Below are 12,936 nucleotides of genomic sequence, written 5' to 3' on the forward strand. Positions count from 1 at the left end.
CAATTTGCGCCCGACTGGTCCTTGCTAGTTCCTTTAGTGATTTCCATAAAAGCCTCTTGAATCCCTCCCGTTTTTCCGTATTGTCCGTTCCCCGAGCGCCATCCTTATCCGAATGCTCCAAGACACCCCCATGTGGCTGTCATCTATTTGAATGTGCCTCACGTTTCTACTCCATGCATCAGTGATTGATGCCACGTTCATGTTGCCCGCAAGGCCGCATGAATACTGGGAAGTAAGGGGATGGCTAGTTACTAGCGTGGGTGAAGGGTGAGGCTCACCCCGAGGCATAATCCATATACAGCAGCCAATCAGAACGTCAGACTCGGACAGGCCATCACTACTAATGTTGGTACATTTTGAAATGCCCACACACCTTTGAGCAAGTTTATTTCCTTTGTTACGGCTACGCCCTCTTGACGATAACTGCCTATGCCATACTCTCTGCCGCTTTTGTGCGGCCCCCGAAGACTCCGCTGGTTGACCTTTTACTCAGAGCCGTTAACGCACAACTTTGTCTACAGATCGATTCCAAATACAATCCCTCTCCTCTCCTCTGCGAGTCTTTGACGCAGTACTTTTTTCTTAGGGCATCATTCGGCCGCGATGCAAGCCTGGACCCAACCGTTCCCACCATGGCAGTCTTTGCAAATCACCAAAACCTGGCACAGCAAGGCATTCGTCCCCCTCCATGGCCTATCATTACCCCGCCTCGGGCAGTCTTGAGCAACCGTATGCCAATAGGCCCAGCCGTCCGTCCTTCCTCCTCGTGGGACCTCTTTTCCAACGTCTGGAGCGTGTCTATGCGGGAAGCTGCCTTTGGCCCATGACAAGAGTAGTTGCACGGCGGATTTGGAGGGTTGATTCTATCTCAAGGTATGTCTAGCCTTCTTGGGCCTTGATCTTTAGGGTCCCTGTGATAGCCGAGGAGCCTCAACTACACCATGCCGCATATCCGAGCCTCGAGGGCACAGTCCCCTTCCATGTGCCCTTTTACTACCTAGATTCAACCTCATTCCCGCCGGAGACTCTTAGGTGACACAATGTAACCTGATTTACCCGTCTGGTCCTTGATGCATATTCCTGCGAGGATACTTGCAGGTGCGTAACAGACAGCTGTCTCTGTTTCAAAAGGCTCCTATGTTTCATAAAACGCCATTACCTAGCGCAAGGCATGGATACAGCAAATACCTTGAGCCACAGTGTAGGATGTACATATCCCTACCCTACTCTATGCCAGGCACTGCATTTGGGTCGTGCCAATTGCACCCAATGCTCTATTGCAACCGATGAGCCCCATGCCATGTTGGATGTGGACTGACCTAAGCGACTGGGCAGCGGCACCTCGGCATTCTATTTCAGTACCGGATTTCGACTCATTCCCATTGCGGTTCAACGTTGCCCTTCATCGAGGCAAGCACGGCTCAATGAGATGGCAAGGATAACACAGGGGCCTGTTGCGTGCATTGACCATTTAGGCGCTGGTATCTGCCTGCTTCTAGAACGCATTGGGTATACCCAATTTGATGAGTCTCATTGATCTCTTCTAGTTTGCTCTTCTGCAGGCATCGCTGGGCAGCATGCATACCTTGGCCCCCATTATCGACACAAACAACAAAGCCCAGACACGCCCTTCGACACTTAACAGCACCTCTACGACCATTCCCCCCGACGAAGCAGTCAGTATCGACCACTCGGTATTCGTTTCCAGAGCAACCACTTTTGTCAGCTGAGTCAAACATGCTTTATCATGACGCGTCCAGGTAAGATTCGCTGACCCTGAAACCTTCCGAGCGCTGTGAGGACAATACACCCGACGTCAGCTCGGAGTCGGAGGCCCGAACACGTCCTTGATCAGCGAGCGCGACCATGACATTGTTTGGCGTCTGCGCTGAGGAATATCAGCCGTCTCTTCTAGGACGCCTCACTCGATGGTTGATAGCACACACAGCTGGCTTCGGTTTTAGCTTCCAGCGTCTGACTAGGTGCTTTGTTACGGTTTGCGCTGAGCGAGGCTCACATCAGGAGCCTATTGGAGTCCTTGACAGCCAATTGGATAAGTCTTCGATACATGGTGATGCATGTAATGATTTCATGCATATGCTGATAGGCCAGGTAGCACATGCCGACTTGCCCGATCAAGGCGGCCAAGGCAACCATCAACTTCGTCACACAGCCACATCGGGCCCTACCGCAAATGTATAAAAGGCGATCCCCTGCCCCTGCCGAGTCGCCACCAGCTGAAAAAGTTTTGATATCTACCTAGATCTTCAGCCCCAGCCGCGCGATAGGCTTCATTACAATATATGTATGATCTGATCTCCACACAAGTTTAGAAACTCCCAGGAATCCGCCCAGCAGATCTCCCTGATTACCCTTGCCACAGCGCCTCACCCTTCAGCTAGGCTTCTGCCTGCTCTGCTTTGCCGGGCTTTCTGCCGTATACCACAGTGCTTTGCCACAATTAGCCACAGCCGACATTCTGGAACATCCGCGAGACCTACCATTCCTGATATGCGTGGATTGTTGGATCTTGGAGGCCCTTGCGCATCTTCGCGAGGTAGACTTCCACTTCCTCGCGAGTCCACTATTGACACAGCTGTTTATCAGCCATCCTTCGATGATCACCGCCACCGATCGATCAACTTACCCGCAGAACATTGGTGAGAAGGTACATACACCAGCCCTCAATCCCCTCCACCCACTGGAGGCGATTATACAGCCCCAGCTGCTGCAGACGAGGATCAGCAGGCCACCCACCAATCGGCACTTTGAACCGGCGCTCAACGACATCGACGAATCCAGCCTTGACCATTCTATCCCGGGACTCGTCGACAATCCGGAGTGATTTCCCAAAGGCGTCCCCGGCCTGTAGTGAGATTGTGCCCCATTCCTCAAAGGCTGTGCCCTCTGTGGTCCCGTCGTCGGATTTCGGGACGACGGATTGTTCGACCTGCTCGATGTAGCCGCCGGGCTTTATGTGTCTGCATGGCTTAGCTTCTGCAATCGTTTGCGGCGCAGTTTACGTACGTGTATGCCTGCCTATACAATGCGTCCCAATCCGCCACGCTTCCGTATAGCCCTCGGATGTGTATGAAATCGAAAGTGTCTTTTCCGTATATCCACTCATCGCAGCAGTCATCGACCTCGAAATTGACGTTTGGCGGCACCCAGCTCGGTTGGATTGGGGAGAGGTCGGTGCCGATGACTGAGGAGGATGGGTGCAGGTCTGCGAATTCCCTGTCGCGAATTTTAGTGCTATCGAGGCTGAGCAAAGGTGTTCGTCGCGTACATCGCCCAGATACCCGTCCCCGTGCCGATGTCGAGGACTTTCTGGTCCGGTTAGCGGAATTGCTCGGACAACGCGCCAACAAGATACACACCTGCACATCATCCTTTATAGGCGCGAGATATAGCTTCCCCTGGAGTACGAGGTTATAAACGTGGTGCCGATCCAGGAATTAGCCCACTGCTTCTAACCCAAACTCTCGACACATCTCACCCAATATCCAAATGGTCCTGCGCCTTTTCATCATTCGGGCCCCTAACCACGTCAGAGCCAGATCACGATTCCAGTTCTGATTCTGGAGTCTCCGCACCAGTATGCCCCAGCTCGAAACGCATGATACCGCCGCCCGTTCTCATAGCGATAGTCGACGATGCTGCTTCGTAGTGAGGTCAGGTCTCTAGCCGGTGGATAACCGCCAATATATCAGCTAATCAGCCCCTTTCCTCTTGGCCGGGCGCGAAGGAATTGGGCTTGGATCCGGATCCCTGGTTTTGGTAGGAGTTTGGGTTCGGGGTTCATTGTGGGACGGAGATGTGACTAACGACTGATAATCTTCGCTCAAGACTGAATCTGCATTGTTGCGTTTCTGTAGACTTAGCGGTTAGCTAGACTAGGATAGAGACTCGCGCAAGGGCTGGGCTTTGGGCTGTTGGAGACTTGGAGGAGGCAGAGACTCAGCGTACGGGATCGATTGAGAGGTTTCGGTCTTCTGCCATCTTTTCTTCTTCGTTTGTCAAGGCAGGGTTGTCTGTCGTAACAAGGTGTGAAAATCAGAGAAGTGATGGGGATGGAAGCCGCGGGGGTCGATGACGGGGAAAACCCAAGGAACAACTCCAGATGCTTGCCAAAGAATGGGGAGTGGACTCAGACGCTGACAGCGTGACTTTTCCTGGATTGGGCGTTGATCCTGCCACATTTCCACGAGGGTTTTATCATCCAATGGGAATATTTTGCTTTTCCGTTGTGTCACTCACTAGCCATGCACCAAGAGCCAAAGTAGGTAGAGCACCCGCCACTCTAGACAATGGCATTCAACGGTCCACTGGCGTCTTTGGATAAATAAGGGTGTACCTGTACCTGTCTCCACTTCTGTCAGGCCACCCATCCCATTCCCCAACCACGCTGATTGACCATTGAAGTGATCAGGAGTGGGGTTGCTAAGTGCTTACTCGCTTTAACGTCTAGCATCCATCCGCCTCTACTTCCGGCATCCGGCACTAGTGCATCCTGGGCAGCTAGGATCTCCAGCTTTCTTTGCTTCATTCTGCTCTCATCGCCTATTATTTGTACCATATCCTCTACACCTTCTATTGGCACCCCTTGGCGCGATTCCCTGGTCCACCAGTGGCCGCCCTGACACGCTTCTATCGAGCATACATCGATTGCTCACCGAGCAAATCCTTCGTCCATACGCTCGGCGACTTGCGTCACAAATATGGTATGATCGCCGTTGTTCCGTTCCTTGTCCTTGGCGATCGTCGTTGACCGTGCCACAGGGGATATCGTCCGCATCGGCCCGAATGGGGTACGCCGCGTCGCCGCCTCGCCTCGTTGGGGCGGACGGCCCCTGCTATCTAACCAACACACTCCCAAGGTCTCAATTTAGACCCCATGGCTGACGACGATCACTGACTCGCACTATCTACATTGTAGCTTCGCTTCTTCTCCCCAGCTGCGTATCTCGACATCTTCAACCCGAAAAACCGATGGGATAAGGAAAACTCGCTTTACCACTCCATGGGCGAGGATCGCTCTTCGTTTGGGTACCTGACGTACCCTGAGGCGAAGGAACGGAAGGATATCCTGTCTCGCAGGTTTTCGAAGAAGGCTGTCAGGGAGAGCGAGAAAATTATTGAGGGGATTGTATGTACAATTCGTATTAGATCCATTTATCGCGCCCTCGAGCTAATCGCGACAGGTCCTCGATCTTCGCAAGACGTTCGAGGAGAATGGGTCCAAGCCGGTTGACCTTTTCTATGCGTTTCGCCGCATGGCTCTCTATATTATCACCTGTACGCCGCTTCTTCCTTCTTTCTTCTTTTCAATCCTGGCGGGACATTGACATTTCAGACCTCTGCTTCGCGCACTCGGTAGACGCAGTGCACGCGCCCAGCTATAAATCCCCAATCATCCTCGCCATGGACGCATCCATGGGTGCCTTTGTACGCTTCAACCACGCAACCTGGTACAAGAACATGATCATGAACTGCCCGCCCAATCTCTCGAAGATAATCAGTCCGGCGACAGCGGGACTTGTTGACCTCCAGCCTGTTCGCTAACAGCCTATATTCCAAACACTCAATTCTGTTCAATATTGCTTTACTAATTTATGCGCAGCTTCTAAAGAAACAAATCAACGACCTCTACACAGGCCCCAGCGCACTCGCAAAACTCCCCCACGACACAGCAATCTACCACGAGCTGCTGCGGCCCGAGGCATACAAGACAGGTCTGCGTGGGATAGCGGTGCCTGTACGAGTAGTTGCAGGCGCTCATGTTTGGTGGAGCGGATATAACGGGCGGGACACTCATGCATGGGTTGTTTTATATCCTGCGGAGTCCGGAGGTCTATCGGAAGATGAAGGAGGAGATTCGATTGATTTAGCCAGAGATTGGGAAGCCGAGGTAGGAGGAGTTGAAGAGGGTGTAGTATCTTGTGCGTCAAATATATCAAGCTTGAGATCGTGAGTATGAGTATAAGTATGAGTATGCTAATGCCGATACGTAGACGGCCGTCATAAAGGAATCCCTCCACATCAGCCCGAGCGTCGCCTCGCCCCTCCCACCCGTCGTTCCCCATGGAGGAGCCGTCATTGCGAATACCCCTATCCCCGGAGGTGTAGGCCCCCTTTGCCCTTCTTTTCGCTCTCTCCCATCCTTATCAAGCCTCCCAAACTAGCCAAGTAATTCGATAGACCATCGTCATGAACGCAAGTCACTTCATTCACCGGAACCCCGAAATCTTTGCTAACCCCAACAAATTCCGACCCGAACGCTGACTGGGCGAAGAAGGGCGCGCTCTGGATAAATGGCTGCTGAGTTTCTTGCGGGGGCCGAGGAGTTGTCTGGGGTCTGCAGTACGTTTGATTACCCCGCGTTTCGTACTTTTGCTTTTTCCGGGATTTGGTTTAGTCTTGCCTTGCCTTGCCTTAACTTGGGCTTTTGTTTTGTCTGTGGTAATGAGAGGGGTTGATGTAGTCTTGCCTGGGCAGAGCTATACCATTGCTACGGGCATGTGTATCGGAAATTCGATATTGAGGTTAAGCCATCGAGGTCTATGCTGTCCCTCGTCGTTCATTTTTACTGTATAGTGCGTGTCAACGAGATTATGCTAACGGTCAGGTGCAACAGTCCCAGAGAACTCGAGTGGCGGGACAGCCTGCTTCTTGCCCGAATATGTGGGTCCGCATTTGCGAGCGAAGATGACGCCTGTTTCCACATGATGCTGGAATTCCGAATACCGGAATACCGTTTGAGTGGACGTTACATGACACCTCTGGTTCTGGGAACTATGCACAGGCGGACGAGGCCATCCCTAGTTCTGGATTTCGATCCATACTAGGCTCTATACTATTCTGTGATACTGAGATGGAACAGCCTTTCGTGATGTGTGATGATTATAGGGCCGCGAATAAGGCTATCTATCCTTTGCTAGTACTATACTTCGAGGACGGGGAGGGTGAGCGTAGGGTTAAAACGCTGTGGAACATCCAATTTTTAGGTAGAAACATGTTCAAATGAGAGTGTATCCAAGGAGCAATTATGCTTTTTGTGATTTGTCGCTGAGTCTTGATTGCCGCGTCTACCCCGCGATATATATTTATGACAGCCTACGGATGCAGAATTCCACCAAACCACGAAAATACGAGCTAGAATCCAGGCAATGACTGACGGACAATCTCACTCACCATTGCAATTAAGCAAGCAAAAATAAAAACTGTCTCTCACGGCCGATCCGTGCAGTCAACCGAGAAAAAGAGCCACACCTGTGAAATTCGATCACGCACCCGAGGGAAATGCCTAGTCAAGCTAACTGGTTATATAGTATAGCAGGGCATCGTTAACCACTCCGCCAAAGTGCCTTGGTTGCCACTGAACGGAATTTTTCAATTTATAGCGGCGCAGGGTATGTGGCGACAGTCAATATGGGGATGGCGCTTTTCTGCCTGGTGGGGAGGCTTGGAAGTTGTAGTGGTCATCCATCCTCTTTGTTTTTTCCCTGTAATTTTGCTAATATTTGGCCTGGCCAAGGTAATTTTACCGTTACCATTCTCTCTTTCTCTCCTGTCGTCATCCACGTGCATACTAAAGACACAGCCTCGTGGCGAACGCCCAGGCGTTAGTTAGGGTAGGGCAATGACAGCCAAGTGGGCCCCCAGCTCTCAGGTGAGTCGAGCAGCAGGCAACTGCAAGTGAAACATACAATGGGACGTTTTGGCTTATCAAGCCAATTTGTACGACGCGTATGACAGTATAATCAGCTTTTCCCGTGGACATACTGCTCAGTCAGCACCTTCTCCGCTAAATCCGCTCTGCACTTGTCAAGTTAGGGTTACGCATGGTCGGCAAGGCTGTGCGGCTGGGTCCTAGGCACCCGTCAGCGCAGCCCTTCTCCGCAGATATGCAAGCAAGCACACGCGCCTGCGCTGCTGATACGTGGGAATGCCTAGATCGGGTAACTTGCTCGCTGCTCGGTGCCTGGTGCTCGGTACGGTACCCTGGGGTCTGCGTCAGCGTCAGCGTCAGCCTCCCTAGCTATGTATGTACTAGTGCCGCCTAATGTAAGCACACCTGAGGCTCTGCGGAAGCCTGTGTTTCGCGGGGTGATGGTGCTGATGCCGCAGGTCCTCTTTGCCTTGTGTCATCGGCTAGATAGTAAACGTAAAGGTGCCGCGGAGCGACCGAATTGCGCCGAGCAGCATGATCTGACAAAGATGCCTTAGAGCCTCGGAGATATATAAGCCGCCCTCGTGGGGTGATACGGCCGTCTCACATGGACACAGGTCTGCCGGTTGCCTTGGCCAGCCTTGTATTCTCTATGAGAACAGGGGGTACCAGTAGTGTGCTTATTCTGCATGGAGGATAAGACTAGGCGCGGCTCTCACAGATTTGCGATAGGCTGTGGTTCGTGCTTGAGCGGGAAGGGCAAAGGGCATTTTGGCCCCATCCAGCGGCTTATCTGCGGTATTACACCTGCATTAAATATGGGGGTGGGAAGGCTGAGGCTAGAGGGGGTTGGATGGGGGGTCCTATGACTATGATGAATATCATGCGGGTGGAAAGAAATGGACCACGTGAGAGACCGATTTATTTTCTATCCAAGAAGATTCTTGGATTCTAATAGAAAGATCCGAGGGACTTAGCAGGGTCTACTAGAATCATTGCTGCGGTTCTAGGTGTGTGATTGTTGTGACAAGGCTGCGGGGTGAGAATCGCATCCCTGCGGGGAACAGAGTTGGTACTTTATTATTTTGGAGCAGCCGCTTGGAAAGCAGAGTACTCTGTTTAGTGGAGGGGTAGTAAGGTTTGCTTCGTGAGGGCCGAGCTATGTCTATTCAAGTTTCTACCATTATACTAGGTAATAGAACATAGTATATAGTATAGTAGTATAGATTTACAACCTAATGCGACATTAGACTTTGTCTTATGCTTGATAGTTCTATATATCATCGGAGTCATTAGTCTGGGAATTCCTAGGTTTGGCCTATGTATTAGCAGATAAGAAGGCCTAGTAATCGATGTCCCATCCCTATACTAAAGGAGGGCAGCTTATTTCACTTAATAATCAGAATACTATACTCAGAACAGCCAGTTTCTGAAGCTATCCCAAGAATATTCGATGTGCTCAGCCACCTGGTTCTTGAACGGAACAAGTGATCAATTTCAAATATGTTTCTGGGTCCTTATTGTAATCTAAATAGGACGCTGTACCTCCTTTGACGCCCTCACGAACCTCTGTGTCTAACAGCTACAATGCACTTAAGCCAGATCCTATCTTGCATACGCTCATACGTGGCTCCCGCCGTTTGCCCTGCCTTGATAAGACTGCAGAAGACCACACTGGCTTAAGAATGAGTTTCCACAGGTGTCCCAGGCTATAGCAGAGATTGGTCAAGTTGATTAATAGACACAGATAGTCGGCACGCGTGGCGCATGCTTTCCTGTTTGGACACAGAGTGAAGTTAGGGCTATCTCGAGACATGGGATATTCCCAGCTACTCAGAGACGTCGTAGCTAGGAGTTGATCAGACCACCAATTTGAACGCCTGGATCTATGAGTGGGAGGGAGAGGCCAAGAAACAGTTAGACTTTGATACAGCATGGGGCGAAGTTAACCAGAGAAACTAGCGGTCGCTGTGCGCGATACTGCGCGATGATCTGGGAGCATCATGATATAGTTGGGATACTACTCGACAGCGCTGCGCTTCGAGACATTGCGAGAGATGGGCAGGTTTCTAGACTCGCGATAACGCATGAGGGCTCGAAAACCTGGTTGGGGAGTCTTTTGGGACTTATTCATGGCCTGTAGTGCCTGCTCTACGGCATTGAGTTGAGTCTGGCCTTGCATTCATATCGATATCGGAATAAAAATGCTAGCCTTCTGGTAGAAATGCAGCCCAGCTTGCGTACTATTGGTAGGCTGGCAATCTCAGAAGTCGTTAAAGAGGTTTTGAATATTTGCGGTTGCGGTGCTCCTGCATAGCTGGAATTGCTGGTTCCAACTGAATATTGGGATACGTCATGTTCCCACGGATGAAAACCACCGAGACGGCGGGAAGAAGAGCGGAACTGCTGTTTGGAGCCAAAAGGCTAAGCTATGAGTACAGCTTGGAAGGACGATACGACCCTGAGGACAGGCACAACTCAGATGAAATTATACTGTATCCAAGTGAGAAGGTACGACCCAGACAGAAAGAACTACTTGGAGGGAATGAACGATCACAGGGAGGTTATAACCATCGAAGGTGTTATTAATAGGGGACGTACGTTGGAATATGTATGAAGCAGACGGGCCAAACAAGATGTACTTGTCCGCTGGCTCATAAAGGCGGCTTTATCACCAGTTGAAGCTCCAGGGTGAGGAAAAAGCCTATAAGTTGGGACTGATATTAAGCCATGGTGAAACTATTACTCATAAATCAGCATGGATCAGTTCTCTGTAAGTTGCTCCGTTGATTGTCTATCTAAAGGCCTGTATCTGACCAAGAAATAATGCTCGAACTGCCCTCATTTCTTCAAATGTCTTGTCAGCCTTTTCTTCAACTCGGAATATTGGCGACTGTTTAACACTTTCACTGGCAGCAGTACAGGCTTGAGGACATCCCCAGCTATACGCATCTCCACGATCCGCTGCAGCACTGAAACCTTGAGCACAAACTTCTTCAACCCGCCCAGTGCCTCAAACACCTCATACAGCAGCCACCTCGAAAGATCTTGCAAATCCCCAAGCTTCTCACCCCAGAGCAGCGCTATCTCCACATCCAGCTCCTCAAGCCCCGAAAAAAACCTCGCCATCTGGCTAATGGCAGCTGTTACCGAATTTCGCGCATCCAGATATGCTCTGGAACCCGGTTTGGGCAATGGGATTCCCAAATGGACATATCGTATCCTCTGCATCCCCTCTAGAGAGGCATTGTCCATAAACAAGGTAACCATCTCGGCCCCAAAGAACGAAATCGTATGGCGCGCATACAAATCACCCAAAAAGCTCGCATAACACCTCCGATCAGCGCGGAGAAGATCGACATACCCTGTCGGAACAATCTCCCGTCTGCGCTCTGGACTCAGAGCCTCCGCGAACCCGCAGATAAGATACCTCTCCGGTCGTCGCGCGCTCGGATCCAGTGGCTCGGGCGTCTGGTCTAGATACCACCCGCCCTGGTCGAGGACGTGCGCGAAATGGTCACTGGTGCGATCGGAGTCGTCGCGGATGTGTTTTTTCGGACTCCATCTGTCCCAATAGTAGTTTGGGAATGTGCCGATTCGGGACACGAGTCTGTTTTCCCGAAACTCTGGCTGGATGATTAGGCGTTGTGGGAGGACGAGGTCGAAGATCTGCTGTTGGATCTCGAGGGGGAGGTGATGGAAGCCTACTCTATCGCACGACAGCGGGCTTGTGCTCTTTATATTATTGAGGATCGGTCGCGAGATGCCCCGCTTGAGCTTCCGCGCCCGGGATATTTGAATGGTGTTGGCGATCTTCCGTCTCAAGATGTAGGGGACGAGTCGCGCGTTCGTGTAGAGGCCATACACGGTCAGGACCAAAATGAAAGAGATAACCTCGAAATAGGCCCTGAGGACCCGTACTAGATCTAGCAGCATTGTTACATGGAGTTCTTGTCCCACGCGTTCGTGGAGATGATGGAGGTCAGCCGAGGATGTAAGCTGAATGTGGGAGCACTTGGCAATGCAAAGGCGGATAAACCATTCACCCGGCCTCTAACATGCCAAGGAGATATATATCGCTGCTATAGTAGGATGAGCATATCTTTCGAAAAGATTGATATTTTCATACTATGCACGCCAGTCGTAGGATGTTCAGATGTTAGGAACCAACCTCGATGGATTCTACTGCAACGGGCTCAATGAGGGGGCTCTTTTATTCCTAGGCAGAGTAGCAAACACAAGTTTATATCTCGAAAATCGTGCTCTACAATATTGAGAACGTGATAGGTTCTAGTTTGTTGTAGATTAACTTCCCTCATTGGTAGGAGGTACGACACCACTCTTTGGGTATAGTCAAGCCTTATCTAGTGCGTATGCTCTCCAGGGCGCGTGGGAAACACTAGAATTAAGAAGTAATTAGTAATTGCGATGTACCGTTCTAGCTGTGGGCTAAGACTGAGAAAATAGATCAGCCAATTACTCAGAAACATTATCTAGGTGAGTTAGACTGATGGCTATTACCTACCTGTCATCTCGACTCCGCCACACGTCCCTGGGAGAAGTGTACGAAGACGCAGTATCAGTTTGCGAGTGAGATACGCAAGGCTGACACCAGAGCTACTAGAGAGGTCGTCTTGTATCATTATGCTAGAAAAAGAGGTTCGGGGGAGAAACAAGGGGACATATGTCCACATGCCGACGGTTGGGCCTCAATGCCCTTGAAGAAGAGAACATAGCCACAAAGCTTGTACTCCAAACGTACCGGCTAGAAAGCTTTGTAGAAAATGGCTCAAGCCTGGGAGCAAAGATTTGTCTTCTCTCATCCACCCCATCCATCCGAGTTCATCAGACGCTCCTCGCAATACAATCACCCGGCTCACACCTTATATTCACGATCCCACGATTCAGTATCCCAACACTATGGGCACTGGCAAGGACTTCCAGTCCCTCAAAAGCATCAAGCTCCGAGTTCCAGCAGCAACGGCAACCACGATTTCGATCCCAATCTCGATTACAATAACCCGGACCGCAGGCTCTAGCGACATCATCCTCATCGCCGTCGAATCAACAAATCCAACAAATCCACTCCTGTAATCGGGCAAATCCAGGAGCCCAGACCCCGTAATCGTGATCACACCCGCGAAGTGCTCAATGATGCCGGCGAAAATGCCGTCCGCCCCTCCACGGACTCAGAAATCACGTTGAACAAGCCGGCAGACCTATACCCGCTGTTTGTGGCGCCGCGCTGGTTATCTGCCCTCTGG

General features: G+C 51.0%; 3 protein-coding genes across 3 annotated transcripts; 1 reads left to right on the top strand and 2 right to left on the bottom strand.

Moving 5' to 3' along the window:
* Window positions 1–2,398: 2,398 nt before the first annotated feature.
* BJX68DRAFT_274355 (class I SAM-dependent methyltransferase) lies at window positions 2,399–4,361 on the bottom strand (the record flags this gene model as incomplete). The annotated part of the gene is made up of 10 exons (XM_071047646.1): window positions 3,970–4,361; window positions 3,829–3,872; window positions 3,597–3,683; window positions 3,500–3,541; window positions 3,377–3,380; window positions 3,290–3,330; window positions 3,028–3,237; window positions 2,648–2,981; window positions 2,502–2,584; window positions 2,399–2,450 (listed from the first exon to the last, which is right to left on the bottom strand). Exons 1-10 carry the CDS (start codon window positions 4,000–4,002, stop codon window positions 2,399–2,401), a joined length of 930 nt encoding a protein of 309 aa, XP_070892227.1. The 5' UTR covers window positions 4,003–4,361.
* Window positions 4,124–6,729, top strand: BJX68DRAFT_259818 (cytochrome P450; the record flags this gene model as incomplete). The annotated part of the gene is made up of 13 exons (XM_071043770.1): window positions 4,124–4,282; window positions 4,535–4,724; window positions 4,783–4,811; window positions 4,940–5,149; window positions 5,205–5,298; window positions 5,357–5,556; window positions 5,624–5,735; window positions 5,794–5,852; window positions 6,015–6,125; window positions 6,202–6,220; window positions 6,296–6,356; window positions 6,485–6,559; window positions 6,654–6,729. 13 exons carry the CDS (start codon window positions 4,124–4,126, stop codon window positions 6,727–6,729), a joined length of 1,395 nt encoding a protein of 464 aa, XP_070892228.1.
* Window positions 6,730–10,297: 3,568 nt separating this feature from the next.
* On the bottom strand, window positions 10,298–11,645 carry BJX68DRAFT_250430 (uncharacterized protein). The gene has a single exon (XM_071042250.1). The coding sequence runs from the start codon at window positions 11,606–11,608 to the stop codon at window positions 10,514–10,516; it is 1,095 nt and encodes a 364-aa protein (XP_070892229.1). The 5' UTR covers window positions 11,609–11,645; the 3' UTR covers window positions 10,298–10,513.
* Window positions 11,646–12,936: the final 1,291 nt, after the last annotated feature.

The sequence above is a fragment of the Aspergillus pseudodeflectus genome (assembly GCF_044049435.1).
Source record: "Aspergillus pseudodeflectus strain CBS 756.74 chromosome Unknown BJX68scaffold_109, whole genome shotgun sequence".
NCBI lineage: Eukaryota > Fungi > Ascomycota > Eurotiomycetes > Eurotiales > Aspergillaceae > Aspergillus > Aspergillus pseudodeflectus.